This window comes from Ictalurus furcatus, chromosome 8 (assembly GCF_023375685.1).
Source record: "Ictalurus furcatus strain D&B chromosome 8, Billie_1.0, whole genome shotgun sequence".
Lineage (NCBI taxonomy): Eukaryota > Metazoa > Chordata > Actinopteri > Siluriformes > Ictaluridae > Ictalurus > Ictalurus furcatus.
The window spans coordinates 7,716,147-7,731,371 of NC_071262.1; the positions used below are offsets into that span (position 1 = coordinate 7,716,147).

Below are 15,225 nucleotides of genomic sequence, written 5' to 3' on the forward strand. Positions count from 1 at the left end.
AGACTAACGGACCTTTTTTTTTAAAATTTAAATCCTCAGGTACGCCTTGTTCGGTTAGTTGGTATGATGCTGGTGGTGTTTGTCAAGAAGGAGCACAAAAACCACATCAGTGAAATTGCTGCTGAGACTGTTGGAACTGGCCTAATGAACAAAATGGTGAGCCTAACGTTAGTACAGTGGTTGTATAATTTTTAAAAAATTTTTTTTTTTTTTGGAGAATATGAGGTTGCTAGTGTCTGGTTTCAGTTCATGCACCTTATAAATAAACTACTGCAGTAACTGCTGACTGATTTGTGTACACCTACAGGGAAATAAAGGAGGTGTGGCGGTGCGGTTTGTGTTTTACAACACCAGCTTTTGCATTGTAAACTCCCACCTGGCAGCCCATGTCGAAGACTTTGAGCGACGAAACCAGGACTATAAGGAGATCTGTGCCCGCATGAGCTTTCACCTCATGGAGCATCCACCTCTCAGTATAGTCAAACATGAGTACGTTTTTTATTTTTTATTTTAGTTGTCTCACGCCCTCACAGAGCTTATCAAACATCAATAATGTTAACACCATTAATGTTAACGACTTCTTAAGCATAATTAAACACAAGATAGTAACTGTATCAAGACGTTAGTCATATGACAGTTAATTCATGTCTCTATTACTTTATTCTAAATTGACATTTTTCTAAAAGATTGTGTTCATTTGTTTGTCTTAGTGTGGTAATTTGGTTGGGAGATCTGAACTACAGACTGTTTTTAAATGACGCAGCTGATGTAAAGAGGCTCATTGCTAATAATGAGTTGCAGAAGCTCCAGGAGTACGATCAGGTACGTGCAGAGAGACCGTGCCATGTGCCAAATAGTTAGGTCAAAAAAAAGAGGAAGTCATTGTAGATATAGTAAGAATATGGCTTCTCAGTTCTCAAAACATTTTTGGGAACACTAATTCAGTCAGTCACTGGAATCCCTTGTTGTTGTTCCTGTTTCCTTTTTTTGTCATATTTATGTGTCCTGTTAGATATGCCTGAAATGAAGAGAGGGTTCCTCTGCCATTTATAATACAGTTGTTTTTTTGTTTTCTGTCTTTATTCTCTTTTGGCAGCTGAACATCCAGAGGGAGACTAAACGTGCCTTCACTGACTTTATGGAAGGAGAAATCCATTTTATCCCCACTTACAAATTTGATGCAAAATCAGACCGGTGGGACTCAAGGTATTACTTTAGATCCAGGTTCATCACGGCATATCACAGTTAAAAACAAAAATAAATAAAAAACTGAAACATATGAGAGCACAGTTGTGAACTATTTTAAACTGGTCTGTTGTTTTTTGTTTGTTTGTTGTGCTTCATCTTTTTTTGATTCAGTGGCAAATGTCGGGTTCCTGCCTGGTGCGACCGTATTTTATGGAGAGGTAATAATGTCAGGCAGTTGTGCTACCGCAGCCATATGGAGCTGCAGACCAGTGACCACAAACCTGTCAGCTCTGTTTTTAGCATCGGGGTGAGCTTCAGAGTTCCACCAACATTTATTTCACTTTTTTTTTTTTTGGACTAATTTTGATATTTTGTTCACATATCTGTGGGTCTTTATTTTCTGTTTGTGTAACAGGTGAAGATGATAAATGAGCAGCGTTATAAGAAGGTATTTGAGGAACTAGTTCGTGATATGGATAGGTTGGAGAATGACTTTCTACCCTCTTTGTCACTGACTCAAAGAGAGGTGAGTAGGGCTGGACCAAAAGTCATATCGCAGTTATTTTTGGGCTGAATGGCGATATACAATATATATCTCGATATTGTTTACGTGGGTTAATGCTCAGTTGTAAGCCAACTACATGTGAGGCGTCACAAGCACCTTTATTTGTAAAACATCAATCCAAATAAAGTGCAAATACAGGGTTCCTCTAACTGTTTGAGAATACACACAGCTGTGTAAATATCAAAATGTAAATAAAAAATGACGAATATATAAAACAAAAATAGTCACATCTCTGACAATACTCAGTTGTTACTCTTCAGTTGTTAACCCTATAACAGACTGATTTGGTAAAAATAAACATGCAGTTTATTCTTTTGTGCTGAACAAGATACACAGCTTTTCAAATACCAAATGTAAATAAAAAATCTATAAAATATATTAAATAAAAAGATGCACATCTCTGAGAATACCTCTTCCGTTATTTAACAAAAAGAAGACCGAACAAAAAAAAGAGGGTCTTGAATCCAGGTTTTCCTTTCCTGTTTAACAAACTATATCTCGGTGCAAATAACAATGAATATGTAAACAGAAAATATAAACTGGTCTACTTGCTCTGAGAAAGTAGTTATTTTTCTACTAATCTGAACACTTCAACAAACAACAAAACTTTTCCTTGTGTGTAGCTCTCGTGTTCTCTCACAGGTTTTTGTGCAAGGAACACTAGCCTATCAACAGACTTGGGCTTGAGAGATGCCCTGTGGCAGGTTACAATGTTACCACTAAAAACTTTTTCTGAAGGTGTGCTGGTGACTGGGACACAAAGATACCTCTTTGCCAGGGCTGGAAAGAAAATATCATATTCTCTTCCACAACTCAAGAGGATCGCTATCACTCTTTACACTGACCGACTCTGTCTCTTGAAAGTTCATTTTCAATCGCCTACCTCTGTGTCAGGTTGGTGTTGGTGGTGGCTGTGCTCTTCTTAAAGAAGCTTGCGAGTGTCTCCTTAACTGGTGGTGACACAAATGCTGCTCCTTCTTGGTCTGCAGGCGTGGGCACAGTAGGAACAGGCTGAAAGCATCAGCTAGCAGAGACTCCGCCTCCAATACAGCTTTGTGCTTCAACATGTCGATCTTGTCAGTTGAGATGTACTTGGTTTCGAACCTTGGATCCACAAGTGAGGCCATGTCCAATAGGTCACTAGTGGCTGGATCAGCATACTTTGTGTTGAGAGAATTCACAATGGTTTTTTCTGATGGATTTAGTCAGCTTACTATCTCCCTCATCATGTGCCAGGAGACTTGTTTTGAAAAGATTAAGCACAAGTCTGACATATGAGAGAGTAACATAGTCCTCACCAGACAGAGCATCTGTGAAGTCCTGAAGAGGTTTGTGAGCCTCCTGAACCGCGTTCTAGGACCTCTATATCCTGCTAGTTTCCTGGATTTCTTGTCGGAGGACAAAACTTTGGCAAGGGTGCCCTGCTGCTCCAGAACCCTCTATCATTTGCTGACTTGTTCCCCATCTTGTAACGGACTCAGTGATGAGCTGGTGAGTGAACTTCCAGCTGAATCTGAGCTTCAGCCAATTCTCTCCTTTTCTTTCAGCTATAGGAAAAGCTGCTCACTATTTTCTTGCACAGAGAAATAGCCCGAGAGATGCTGTCATCATCCATGCCATATCGTGTGATAGAACATTTTAGAAAAATCTTTTGAATATGTTTTTATTTAATTTTTATTTATTTAACAGATAACAAAAACTTTAATATGTTCTGACATCACTTAAACCAGCCCCTCTCATCAAATTTTATATATATATATATATATATATATATATATATATATATATATATATATATATATGTATATGTGTGTGTGTGTGTATTCATTTAAAACCGCTACGCGGTCAACTCCTTCAGCATACTCACCAATTGCAAGATGAAACCGGTGACCAAAGCACTACATCCTCAGCCACTTAGTCAGTTGCACCGCTTTGAGAACAGTTGTTATTGCAACCAGTTCCCTTTCATCAAGTTTCCTGTTTGTAAGGGCGTCCTGCAGGGCTCTCCGGTGTGGTCTTAGTGGGGAAAGTAGCTTGTTTGGAGACACGCACTTTTCAACACCCAATCTTCAATAAAATGTACAGTCAAGCTCATATATGGCTCGTATGATCTGCTCGACCATACATCTGTTGTCATTGCATAGTGTGTCATTTTTGTGAGTCGTATAGTTTTTGTCTGGCATCACAGTACATTTTGGTAGCGCCTCTCTTATAAAGTAGTGACAGCTGGGCAAGTCGTATCTTTGATCCATTTTTTTTCAGCAGTTTTTTTAAAGCCAGCTTGTTCAACCGTTGCAACAGGGATCATATCTTTAGCAACGTGGTAGGCTACCGCCTCCATTATGTCTCGCCACTTGGCAGTTTTCTTTTCATAGGGCACGCCCTGAGTAAATGAAGCTTGTAAAGAGGTTGGTTTTGGGGCAGAAGGCTTTCCAGTCTGGCTTGCAGCACAACCTTCACGAAGTTTCATACAGTTGTAAATGGTGAAAGAGGTTTGAAGTTCTTCCGGCACGTGTTGCGACATGTTTATTGCACTGTCTACATATCACCTTGCTCTGATGGTCAGCCGACCTTTTAAACCCAAACCATCGCCAAATGATTGAGCCATTGTTTTTCTTACATCTTGATGTATATGCATAGAATTTTGATCTACCATCCTGCTGTTACCACTGTGCATGCCATACCTGTAATGCAGAGGTTTCCAATCTTATCTGCAAAGGACACCGGTATTAATTTCAACCAACCAAATGCCATAACGGATTCTACCTTTCTAAATCAGTAGTCTTCATATCAGTTGTCTTCAGATTGGTTAGATATACAGTGGATGTAAAAAGTCTACACATTTTATTCTACTTTTCCTTGCAAAAATTCTCCAGATCTATCAAATTGTGAGGGGGTCTCCTGTGCATAGCCCACTTCAAGTCATTCTACAAGTCTTTGAAGGGATTTAGAACCAGGATTTGACTAGGCCATTCCAAAACCTTGATCTTCATCTTCTGAAGCCATTCCTTTGTTGACTTGTTTTTGCTTTGGGTCATTAGCCTGCTGGAAGGTCACATTTTTCTTCATCTTCAGCTAGCCAGGCCTGTAGGTTTTGTGGCAACATAGATTGGTATTTGGAGCTTTGCACGATTCCGTCTTTCTTGATTAGATCCCCAGTCGAAGCTGATGATAAGCAGCCCCATAGCATGATGCTGCCACTCCCATGCTTCACCGTGGATATTGTGTTCTTCGGGTGATAAGCTGTCTTGTTTTATGTCCAAATTATGACATTACTTTTAGAATTATCACCTTGGTCTCATCAAGTAACACATTTTGCCAAATGGTTTGGGGTGATTTAGGTGGGATTTAGGGGGTTAGATGTTTGTTTGTTTGTTATTCCCATGAGAAAGGGCTTCTTGTTCCTATGGCAGTTTCTATGGCAATAGTGAAAACTACAAAAGGTAACTGATATTTTTGTCTTAATACACATCATCTTGCAAAACATCTGATGTGTGGATGTGGTTTCCAAACTTTTGTTTTGTTTTCATAGTTTTCTATAGGTTTTTGTTTTCCTGGGTGTGTTGCTCAAAGCCTAGACGTACAAGTATGCGTCAAGTGCCAAACAACAAAACTTGATCTTTACAGGAATGGAGCCGTTGTCTTTATTTGTCTTTTGTTTAGCAACATGTTTATTGCCCATCCCTCATTCAGTTTACACACAGCCATTATATTATTCCTTTTTTTTGGAGCACAAAGCCTAATTTCTGTGTTTTCTCACTATGTACATAAATATATCACGTCAGTCCATATTTCACAGTTAGATTACCATAACCATGCTTTACCACTGCAGATGATCAAATAAAGTTGATTAGATTGAGAATATGGCTTTTGGAGCTTTCCACACATCAGGGAATAAAGGAGTGTTTATTAAAGCTGCTCTGGTCATGAGGTTTCACCGAGCTTGTAATTCCACAAATGCAGAGCATAAACGCCTTTCATTTCAAAACATGCAGAGCTAAAACAAAGACATGAGAAAAAACACAGGCTGAAGACTTCTCTCCCATTAGGATTTATAGTGGGCGTAACCAGACTTGGCCTTTATAAAGTGTCAAACCACTTTAATCTGCCAAGAGAATAAAAAGGAGCTTATTTAGTCTGTAGAGTATTTTAAACCGTGACCAATATACATCTCTCAATACACATGTAATCATTTCCAGTGATTACATCAGGGCGGCTAGCGTCCAGTATTTGAACAGAGTTTCTCCTTTAATAGCCAGCACATTTATAATAGTCTTTTTGTTTTTAAGTGTTTTTGCTGTTTATTTTCATTTCACGTTGTATTTTTTTTTTTCTATATTAACACTGTTGTAGTCTGTCGAATGTTTGAGCCTGTAAAATTCCATCAATGACAGGGTTTTTCCTGGGTCAAAAATGGTCTTCAGTGGTGTCCCACAGACATGGTCATACACACACACACACACACAATAAAAAGTAACCTACTAATGTGATCTGCGAACCCAATACTGACAATAAATTTAAAATAAATGCAAAGAAACAGTTTGTGATTTTTGCTTATCCTGTTTATTCTTGAAATAAAAAACAATCACTGTCAGGACGGATAATAAACCAAAGTGCTTACAACTGTTTTAATCATTATGTTTAACTTCTTAAAATCTTTATTGCTGTCCTATTAAATGTTCATATTGGTTGAAGTGTAATTTATCATAAGAACCACACATGTGTGTGTATGAGTGACTTAATTGTCTCTCTCTTGTGTTTTTTTTTTTTTTTTTTCCCTCATTCCGGGCAGTTCCACTTTGAGAATGTGAAGTTTCGCCAGCTACAGAAGCAGAATTTTCTTATTACCAATGATGGCCAAGTGCCCTGTACATTTGCCTTCATCCCCAAACTCACAGACTCTCAGTATTGCAAACCCTGGTTACGAGCGGATCCCAACGATGGTGTTCTTGACCCTAGTGAGTGCCAGTCATTTTAGACAGTTCTGCATCTATTGAACAGTTCGTCCAGAATGTAAATAAAGGAAAACTGAAAGAGCACATACAATGTAAACAGTCATAATAAGCTTGTGATGTGATTATGTACTAAAAGTATAAATAATTAGCTGCTCACCGTTGCTCAAGTTGCTGATTGATTGATTTAAAAACATTTTTCTGCAGATGAGACCATGGAAATATCCTTGGAGGTGTATGTGAGTAAAGACTCAGTAACTATGCTCAACTCAGGAGAGGATCAAATTGATGACATCTTGGTGTTGCACTTGGACCGAGGGAAAGATTATTTCATCACCGTGTCGGGGAACTACCTGCCCAGCTGTTTTGGAACCTCTCTGGAGACGCTGTGTCGTATGAAGAAACCCATCCGTGAAATTCCCATCACTAAGCTCATCGACTTGGTGAGGGATAAAGTGCAGCTACAAGCTTGTACAAGTAGCGGTTTATTTAGAGGTTAAATTATATAGATGTACTATAAATTAATTATGCAACAGTGTAGCACATGCAAAGTGAAATCCTTTCACTGGGCCATGTGCAGGTATTAGGGTTGTAATGCTGAATGTACTGAGCAAAATTTAGTAGCAGAATTGTGATCTTACCGAACTGAAACGAGGTCTACTTGGCATCTCCTGTTTTTGATCAGGAATACTGATTAGTTAAAACATTAATTAGTGTCCTCTCCTAACTAAAATGGTTAGAGATCAGGGATAATGACTGCAATTGCATCTTTTTCCGAAGTCAGGTTCTTTGTTGTACCTTTGCTGTGTTGCCAGATGTACAAAGGGAAACGCATGTAGAGCAAATGACATACTGTTGTCTTTTTTTGGTCAACAATATGCACATGTTCAGCACAAGACCCAAACTGTTACTATACCAGTGATTTAGAAGTTTACAGAGTGAGGGTGCTCCAACTTTTGTTTGCTCTGGTTGTGTCTAGGAGTAATCATCTTGTGCATGCTCAGCTACTGAGCAGTTTGTAGGGTTGGCAGTTAGGGCCGGAGTATTTTTCTCACACTTTTATTTAGACGTAAGTTACAGAGAACATGCGAGGGATTTATTGAGACAGCACGTCTTATGAGACAGAAACATGAGCTCAGTCTTAAACCTATAATTATGTTTGCAGATCCCATAAAGACTTTTGCACCAAGGCTGAAAAATGCAGCCTCTAGAATTTAACGTGATGTTTCAGTGTGGGTATGTGTAGAGTATAAAACCCTTCCCTCTCTGCTCGAATGCGCACACACACACACAGAGCCATTGCAGATCAGAGAAAAGGAGAGATCCTGAGACGAGACCAATAGGATGCAGTATTAATTTTCAGAATACTGTTTTGAAAGTTCGATTTGTCTGTATCAAATTAATTAATCAGTAATATATTGTCCATGACTGTGACTTTACTTCCAGTTGAATGGCCTATTAATAAGTAGAATGACACTTAATAAGTTAATACAATATTGGAAGTCTCATTTAAACCCATCTATCAATATATATAGAGCATGAGATCCAGACTGGAGTGAAGTTTGATTTAAAAGGTGGAATATAAAGGTGCTAGAATAAGACTTTCACTAATCTCCTTCTCAAGTGAATGTACAGGTGCATCTCAAAAAATTAGAATATCGTGGAAAAGTTCATTTGTTTCCGTAATTTAATTCAAAATGTGGAACTTTTAATATATTTTCATATATTTTCATATATTCTAGATTCATTACACATAAAGTGAAATATTTGAAGCCTTTTTTTGTTTTAATCTTGATGATTATGCCTTACAGCTCATGGAAATCAAAAATCCAGTATATCAAACTATTACAATAAAGAATTTATAATACCGAAATGTCGACCTTCTGAAAAGTATGTTAATTTATGCACTCAATGTGCATTGAGTTGTTCTGGAAGCCCAGGTTGCTTAGAAGCGGCCTTCGGCTCGTCTGTATTGTTGGGTCTGGTGTCTCTCATAGATTCTCTATGGTGTTCAGGTCAGGCGAGTTGGCTGGCCGATCAAACACAGTAATACCATGGTCAGCAAACCAGTTACTAGTAGTTTTGGCACTGTGGGCAGGTGCCAAGTCCTGCTGGAAAAGGAGATCAGCATCTCCATAAAGCTTGTCAGCAGATGGAATCATGAAGTGCTCTGAAATCTCCTGGTAGACGCTGCATTGACTCTCGACTTGAGAAAACACAGTGGACCAACACCAGCAGATGACATGGCGCCCCAAATCATCACTGACTGTGGAAACTTCACAGTGGACTTCAAGCAGCTTGGATTCTGTGCCTCTCCACACTTTTTCCAGACTCTGGGACCTTGATTTCCTAATGAAATGCAAGATTTACTTTCATCTTCCCCATGATTGTGGTTGTGTGTACTGAACCAGACTGAGAGATTAAAGGCTCAGGAAACCTTTGCAGGTGTTTTGAGTTAATTCGCTGATTAGAGCTGTTCTCAGGTCGACATTTCTGTATTACAAATTCTTTATTCGAATATTTTGAGATACTGGATTTTTGATTTTCATGAGCTGTAAGCCATAAGGGCCATTGCATTGTCACTTCTGTATGTAAATGTAGACTTTAGTCTTCAGAAGCCCAGGATTGTTCCTGTGTCTTGTTTCCAGATAGTGTACCTATATGTCACCTGAGGAATGCGAAGCAGTACAGATCACTATAAAGCTTTTCCAAAATGTTACAGCATTTTTCTTTGTCAGCATTTATCATCTGCGTTTTTGCCATTTCTCGTACATGCAAATATGAGTGATCATGAGTTATCGTTTCTTTCATTTCTGCTGATCTATTTTCTAGACTGGTGAGTGAAAATGCATCTCTTATGCAATGCTTTCTTTTCACTGCTTATCTAATTTCCCTGTCCTCCTTTTTCTCAATCTCTCCTGTATGCATTGTCCATTCCTTTCAAAACAATAATTCTTGGGACCGCTTCACTCTCAGGGAGAAGATAGCTACACGGAGAAGGTAAAGCTCTACAGATTGCTGTACTGTAAGGGCTACTGCAGTGTTTTGTCTGTCTTGCTAAATGGCATTTCATTGCAGAATTCGAGACAGTTTGTTTACAGTGCATGCATGTGGTGTGATTAGTTAGTCATTTCTGTGTATGCATCAGATAACGTTCTTTATGGTTTATGCTTGCTTTGCACTGTCGTCTTTAACACATTCAACGATCAGCGGGCCTCCCACTTTAAGATCAGCTCTTGCTTCACAGCAGACTCAGTGTGTTGTTCAGGCAGTTAAGGCTGTTCGGAGTTTCACTAGGCTCTGCATGTCAGTTTCTAAACAACACTACTGCTTTATCTCAGAAGCTCACCAGGCACTGACATTACAATACTTTGTGTGGAATAATGCAACTGGTCTAATAAATTGCTAAGCTTTTGCAATTAGCAGGGTTTGAGATTCTTCCAAGACAGTGTTTACTTTGGGGTTACCAAGGTGTTAGAGTTATCTTTGAAAATATTTTGTTAGGATGGAACACCACTGGTGTTTTCTCTGTCAGGCCCAGACAATGAAAAAGCTCTTACATGGATGGATGAATCTTCAATTAATTTGCAAGCCCACCGGGCAAGTGACAGCTCCGATGTACTTGCCCAGTCTCATGTTTGGTTTGCCCAGGAATTAATTAACTAGGTTAAAATGTTGTACAAAAAAATATCACAAGCTAGTTAATCCCGGGATGTGGAATGACTCTGTGTAGCCACTGTGCTTATACTGTCCTGATGAGGTCTTTAATATAGCATGCTGTGTTTGCACCAAGTCTTTGGTAAACATCTTGGTTCCGAGCTGTGGTGCTCTTGCACAGCACATAAAAGATGTTATTTAAGTCTGGCTGCATGTTTTTTCAGTCGACATGCGATTTGTATGACCGTTTTTGCCTTCACCATTCTGTATTTTGCTCAGTTTAGATAGTCTCTCCAGGATTTAGCTGTTTTGCGATCACAAAATCAAGCAAACTATATTCGCAGGAGCTTGCAATTTTTCAAAATTACCGCAGATAATCCGCAGACTTGGGCCAAGACGCGTCATATAACGTATCACAATGTGCTTTCAGCCCAAGCCCTCTTCGATTCACGTGCAACGAACATGAGTAAAATTACTGTAAAAGGTCTTATTTACCTACAGACATCGCTGCGCAAGAACATGCAAAACAATTTCATGCCAACTCGGGTAGTTTTCTGCAAAAAAAACACACAAAAAACAGCAAAATAAATAATTTTTGGGTGTAACAATCACCAAAAAACGCCATGAAATCCTGTATGGACTGTTTAAAGATCCCTAGTGATTTGTATGCTCCTGTCCTTAGTGCTCCTTCAATCATGATGCTCCACATTTTCTCAAAAATGTGTGGCCCAACATTGTACCCTGCTTTATACTTGTCTTACTTAGGAGTGCTTAAAATGAATCTTGGAGCACAAAGAAAAGGGAAATGAGTGAAGGTATTCCATTGTTTTGTTGTGTTTTTTACTGTAAGCTCCCCAAGTTACCCCCGCCCGCAATTTCCGTCTTACCAAATCCCACTCACTAGCTAACTCTTACATTATTGTTACCAGCCAGGGTATTTGGGACGAACACGCACTTCCTCCAATAAATGTGAAACAGCACTCTTCATGCCTACCCTCTTCCATATACATGAGGTCAGAGACACCTCGACTGGCTAGTGTCGCTGTGATCAACAGGGGAGAGGGAGAGGGAGGGAGACGGAGGGAAAGGAAAGGAGAGACAGGGAAAGTTCATTCCATGCAGAGAGCACTGCCAGATTACCTCCCAGCCACTGATGGCTGTGGCATTGTAAAGGTTCAAACTCATGATCTCCTGATGATAGGGCTCTTTTCTGATGCACCACCAATTCCCTTTCTAAACACTTTTTACCTTCACATTAACACCATCTGACTTTTAGAAACTGCCTTTCTGAGTAAACATGTCCTTGTTAGTTTTAGTGATGGTGTTGAGACTTCTGTGGTTGGACAAAATAATTGCACAATTTTTCAGAGAAGAGTAAAAGTGTTTTGCTCTGTGTGCTTAAAAGAATAATTGGATAGCAGATGCAGATATTTTGCTACTGTTTCTCTTTTAATTCCTTTTAGGATTGGATCTGGACAGGGATATGCCTTTTTAACATTGCCATTTTTAAATTCTAAGTGATTTGTTTACAATGTCTAAAGTACAATATGTCTAGTTTAAAACAGCCCTCCTTCAGTCTTGCAGTCCCCTGTAAATAATGTGTGACCTGCTTAACCTCACTCTAACCTCCTAATGTGTGAAACTTCCCTGCTTGTATTAGTGAATCTTGTCTAAAGAAAATTCTGCAATTTATTAGCAGCACACAGTAAATCAGGTAAAAGCACACTGATTTGCTTCGTTCTAACAGGTTAACATTTATCTACTTCTCAGGAGAAATCCAAGATGAACTTCCTGTTGGACAATAGCAACACAGAGGACAAACCATTAAAGATCCCCAAGGAGATCTGGCTGCTTGTCAACCATCTTTTCACCAAGGCCTGTCACCAGGTAAACCACAGCTTGCATATTAAATCAACTCTCTAGTTTTTATTTACAAGGTGCCAAAATGTACTGATTTACATTTAGATCATCTAGAAAACTGCTTTAAAAATTACATTTGTAATGCTTCATTTTAATGCTAATATAGCTTCTCAGTGTTTGCAGTCATTGCTTTGTGCTCAGTGTTTCTAAGAATTTACCCTCGTACAGAGTATAGTGAGAAGCCATTAGGCTTCTCACCATCACACCTGCTGCACCTCACTTATCAAGCTTATACAAAGGGTTTATTCGTTAATTGTTTGTACAAGCAGTTGCCCAAGAATTTTGTTATTCATGAAAATCCTGTAATTTTGGAAAAAAACGTTTGCATCATACTTGTGCTCCTGAGTGTGTGGAAATGTATGCACTAGTAAGAAAATTAACTAATGTAAACCTTGACTTGCTCAACTTGCTCATGGATTATTTTTCGAGGTGGCCCAATAGAAAAGCGTTTGCTCCATCATCGCGAGATTGAATCCCAATGATGCCACAGACATCCGTGGCCAGGAGCCCAAGAGGGCAAAATTGGCCGTGCTGTCAGGGAGGGAGGGATTTTATACTCTCTCTCTCTCCTGTCAATCCTCTGCGTGTGTTATGCCACCCCCAGTCGCTGTATGAACAGGAGTTTGAAAAGCTGCAGAGTTGGGTTTTTTTTTTCTTTCTAAAAACTGTTCACTAGAACAGGGACTAAAAATACCATGGAGAACATTTTGTAAAACCCAATCATTTTATATTTTTAACTTAATTAAAGAGTATGAAAAATGAAGAAAGCCTGCCAAAACAAACCCCTAAATTACCAGAGATAAATTCAATAAAATTCGGACAAAGGAAATGCTGCTGCATAAACGGGCCGGTCTGTCTGTGCATAGCTGTATGATGATTATTTTATTTATTTATTTATTTTCACCGGATGAAAGCTGGATTATAAATCGTTCCGTTTGTAACGGCATCTTCTAGTGCTGTGCAACACGCCAACATGTCGGCTGACTCACTTAAAAATAGTTTTCCTGTTATGCTGTTAAATAAAGTCTATATTTTTATCAGCACAGACCTGAGTCTAAATCACTTTCCCCTTTTTTGCCTTTTATGTGTTTTGTGGGCGTGACCAAATTCAAATCGGCTGTGCCTCACAAGCTCCTTTTCATTTATGGATGATTATCCTTCATCAACACGAGTAGGAAGAAAATCAGCGTTTCCAAAACTTTTTATTTTTGTTTGGCTTACACAAACATTTACACACAACTGGACTAAAATGTTGATCAATGGGGCCCATTCAGTCTATTTCTGTCGGAACATAGAACAGGGCTGATGATCACTGCTCTACATTATAAGCTTTAAAAGCGGGGAACAGATTACACTCTCACCAACTTTCATGGATGCTTAACAAGACCTTTTGTTGCCTTTACATTCAGGCATTTTTATTGCTCACAGGAGTTTTAGTTACTCTATACTATAGTATAGAAATCTATACTATGACTGGTAATGTCAAGGAACCAATTAAAATGGATAGTAATAGATTGTAGTTGTGGGAAGCCTGTAACTGGAATCAAAGAGATGAACATTAGCAGTGCAGCTGCAACACAAATAAAAATACATTTTCATCTTCCCCCAGAGCCTTTTTATATACTAATTAATTGGGTCATGTTTTAAGTAAACTTATTATTATTTTTCTAGGAGGACCTTTTCCAGACCCCTGGCCTGCAAGACGAGTTGCAGAGTATCATCGACTGTTTGGATACCAGTATTCCTGACTCCATTCGTATCCTTTTCCCCAAAATGACCATGTGCTGTACGCTATTGCTTGTATGATAAAAATGTAGGGGAAATGTTTTCCAAATGTTTTTGCTTGATGAATGGACAAGCACATTTTTGTCCTGTAGAAATATCATACTCACTTAATAAATAACACAATCTAGTTTGAAAAAGTCATTGTTCATAATGGCAATTCTTATACAGATATTCCCAGTCCCCTGACTTGAACCCCATAGAAAACCTATGGGGTGAACTGAAGAGGAGTGTCCACCAGCTTTGTTATATATAGTTATATATATATATATATATATATATATATATATATATATATATATATATATATATATATATAAAAAATATAAAATGTGTGTGTATATATGTTTCATGGATATCAAACCATTGAAAACAAAACACAGGTTTATCAAGAAAAAATCTTTGTTAAATATAGGTGTGGAACAATTATTGGCACACTTTTTCATCCATTCAGAATCTCTCCAGATCCTTCATATTTCGAGGTCCACGCTGGTGGACTCTCCTCTACAGTTCACCCCACATGTTTTCCATGTGTTTCAGGTCAGGGGACTGGGATGGCCATGGCAGGACCATGATTTTGTGGTCAGTAAACCATTTTAGTGTTGATTTTGATGTATGTTATGGATCATTGTCCTTCTGAATGATCCAACCATGGCCTATTTTAAGCTTTCTGGCAGAGGCACTCAGGTTTTCATTTCATTTTGTTATTTGATAGACTCCATGATGCCATGTATCCTAACAAAATGTCCAGGACCTCTGGCAGAAAAACAGCCCTAAAACATTAAAGAGTAACCACCATATTTAACCGTGGGAATGAGGTACTTTTCCATATGGCTACCTCTCTGTCTGTGTGCGCCAAAACCACCTCTGGTCCCATTTGAATTTCCAGTAGTGTCTGGCAAACTGAAGACGCTTGAGTTTGTTTTTGAATGAGAGTATAGGCTTTTTTTCACCAAACAACTTGTGGTGATGTGGGTGACTTCGGATTGTAATTTTGGAGACTTTTTGGCCACTCGAACCATCCGCTTCACAGTACGTTGAGACAATATAGACACACGTCCTCTTCCAGGTTGGTTCATAACATTTCCAGTTGACTGGAACTTCTTAATTATTGCCCTGATGGTGGAAATGGGCATTTTCAATGATTGTGCCATTTTCTTA

At 38.8% G+C, this 15,225-nt stretch overlaps 1 protein-coding gene across 3 annotated transcripts in view; it reads left to right on the top strand.

Annotated features, from left to right (window-relative positions):
* Positions 1–15,225, top strand: part of ocrl (OCRL inositol polyphosphate-5-phosphatase) — a 35,624-nt gene that overhangs the window by 13,356 nt on the left and 7,043 nt on the right. For 2 of the 3 annotated variants that reach the window (XM_053630482.1, XM_053630484.1), the window contains exons 11-21: positions 40–156; positions 308–489; positions 711–822; positions 1,097–1,206; positions 1,360–1,495; positions 1,604–1,714; positions 6,546–6,711; positions 6,913–7,148; positions 9,682–9,705; positions 12,133–12,249; positions 13,954–14,038. In XM_053630482.1, the coding sequence (XP_053486457.1) occupies positions 40–156; positions 308–489; positions 711–822; positions 1,097–1,206; positions 1,360–1,495; positions 1,604–1,714; positions 6,546–6,711; positions 6,913–7,148; positions 9,682–9,705; positions 12,133–12,249; positions 13,954–14,038 (1,396 nt within the window). The remainder of the gene's footprint in view (positions 1–39; positions 157–307; positions 490–710; positions 823–1,096; positions 1,207–1,359; positions 1,496–1,603; positions 1,715–6,545; positions 6,712–6,912; positions 7,149–9,681; positions 9,706–12,132; positions 12,250–13,953; positions 14,039–15,225) is intronic. The other variant, XM_053630483.1, reaches the window with a different exon arrangement.